The sequence below is a fragment of the Nestor notabilis genome, unplaced genomic scaffold, assembly GCF_000696875.1.
Source record: "Nestor notabilis isolate BGI_N333 unplaced genomic scaffold, ASM69687v1 scaffold1686, whole genome shotgun sequence".
NCBI lineage: Eukaryota > Metazoa > Chordata > Aves > Psittaciformes > Psittacidae > Nestor > Nestor notabilis.
Window position 1 is genome coordinate 1 of NW_009931322.1, and position 346 is coordinate 346.

The window sequence follows — 346 nt, forward strand, 5'->3', positions numbered from 1 at the left end:
ATATATATATTACAGGTTGTTTAAAAACCAGAGGGCCAAGATGAACTCTCACAACAGTGGCATGCAACCCCCTCACACTGGGTTTGGCACTGGCAGCGTGCGATTGATGAAGCTGCATTGGTGATCCCAAATATGTGTGCTGCTCAACAGCAACAAGGTGCAGGCTCTTGTCATCAGTGTCCATCCCTGATGCAAGGGGCTCGAGGGGGACCTCTGCTTTCCTCAGTACAGGTTCCAGCGTGGCTTTGTGGACCATCGTCTGTGCTAGATGTATTCTGGTTTGGACAGGACCTGCATCTCCTGCCCTCCATCACTCCTATCCCGGAAAGTTCCCCCCAGCCTTCGA

The 346-nt window shown here is 52.0% G+C and overlaps 1 protein-coding gene across 1 annotated transcript in view; it reads right to left on the reverse strand.

The window, feature by feature from the left end:
* Positions 1-264: 264 nt before the first annotated feature.
* Positions 265-346, reverse strand: part of NPSR1 (neuropeptide S receptor 1) — a 51,456-nt gene continuing 51,374 nt past the window's right edge. The window contains exon 7 of the mRNA XM_010015827.1: positions 265-340. Coding sequence (XP_010014129.1) covers positions 265-340 — 76 coding nt within the window. The remainder of the gene's footprint in view (positions 341-346) is intronic.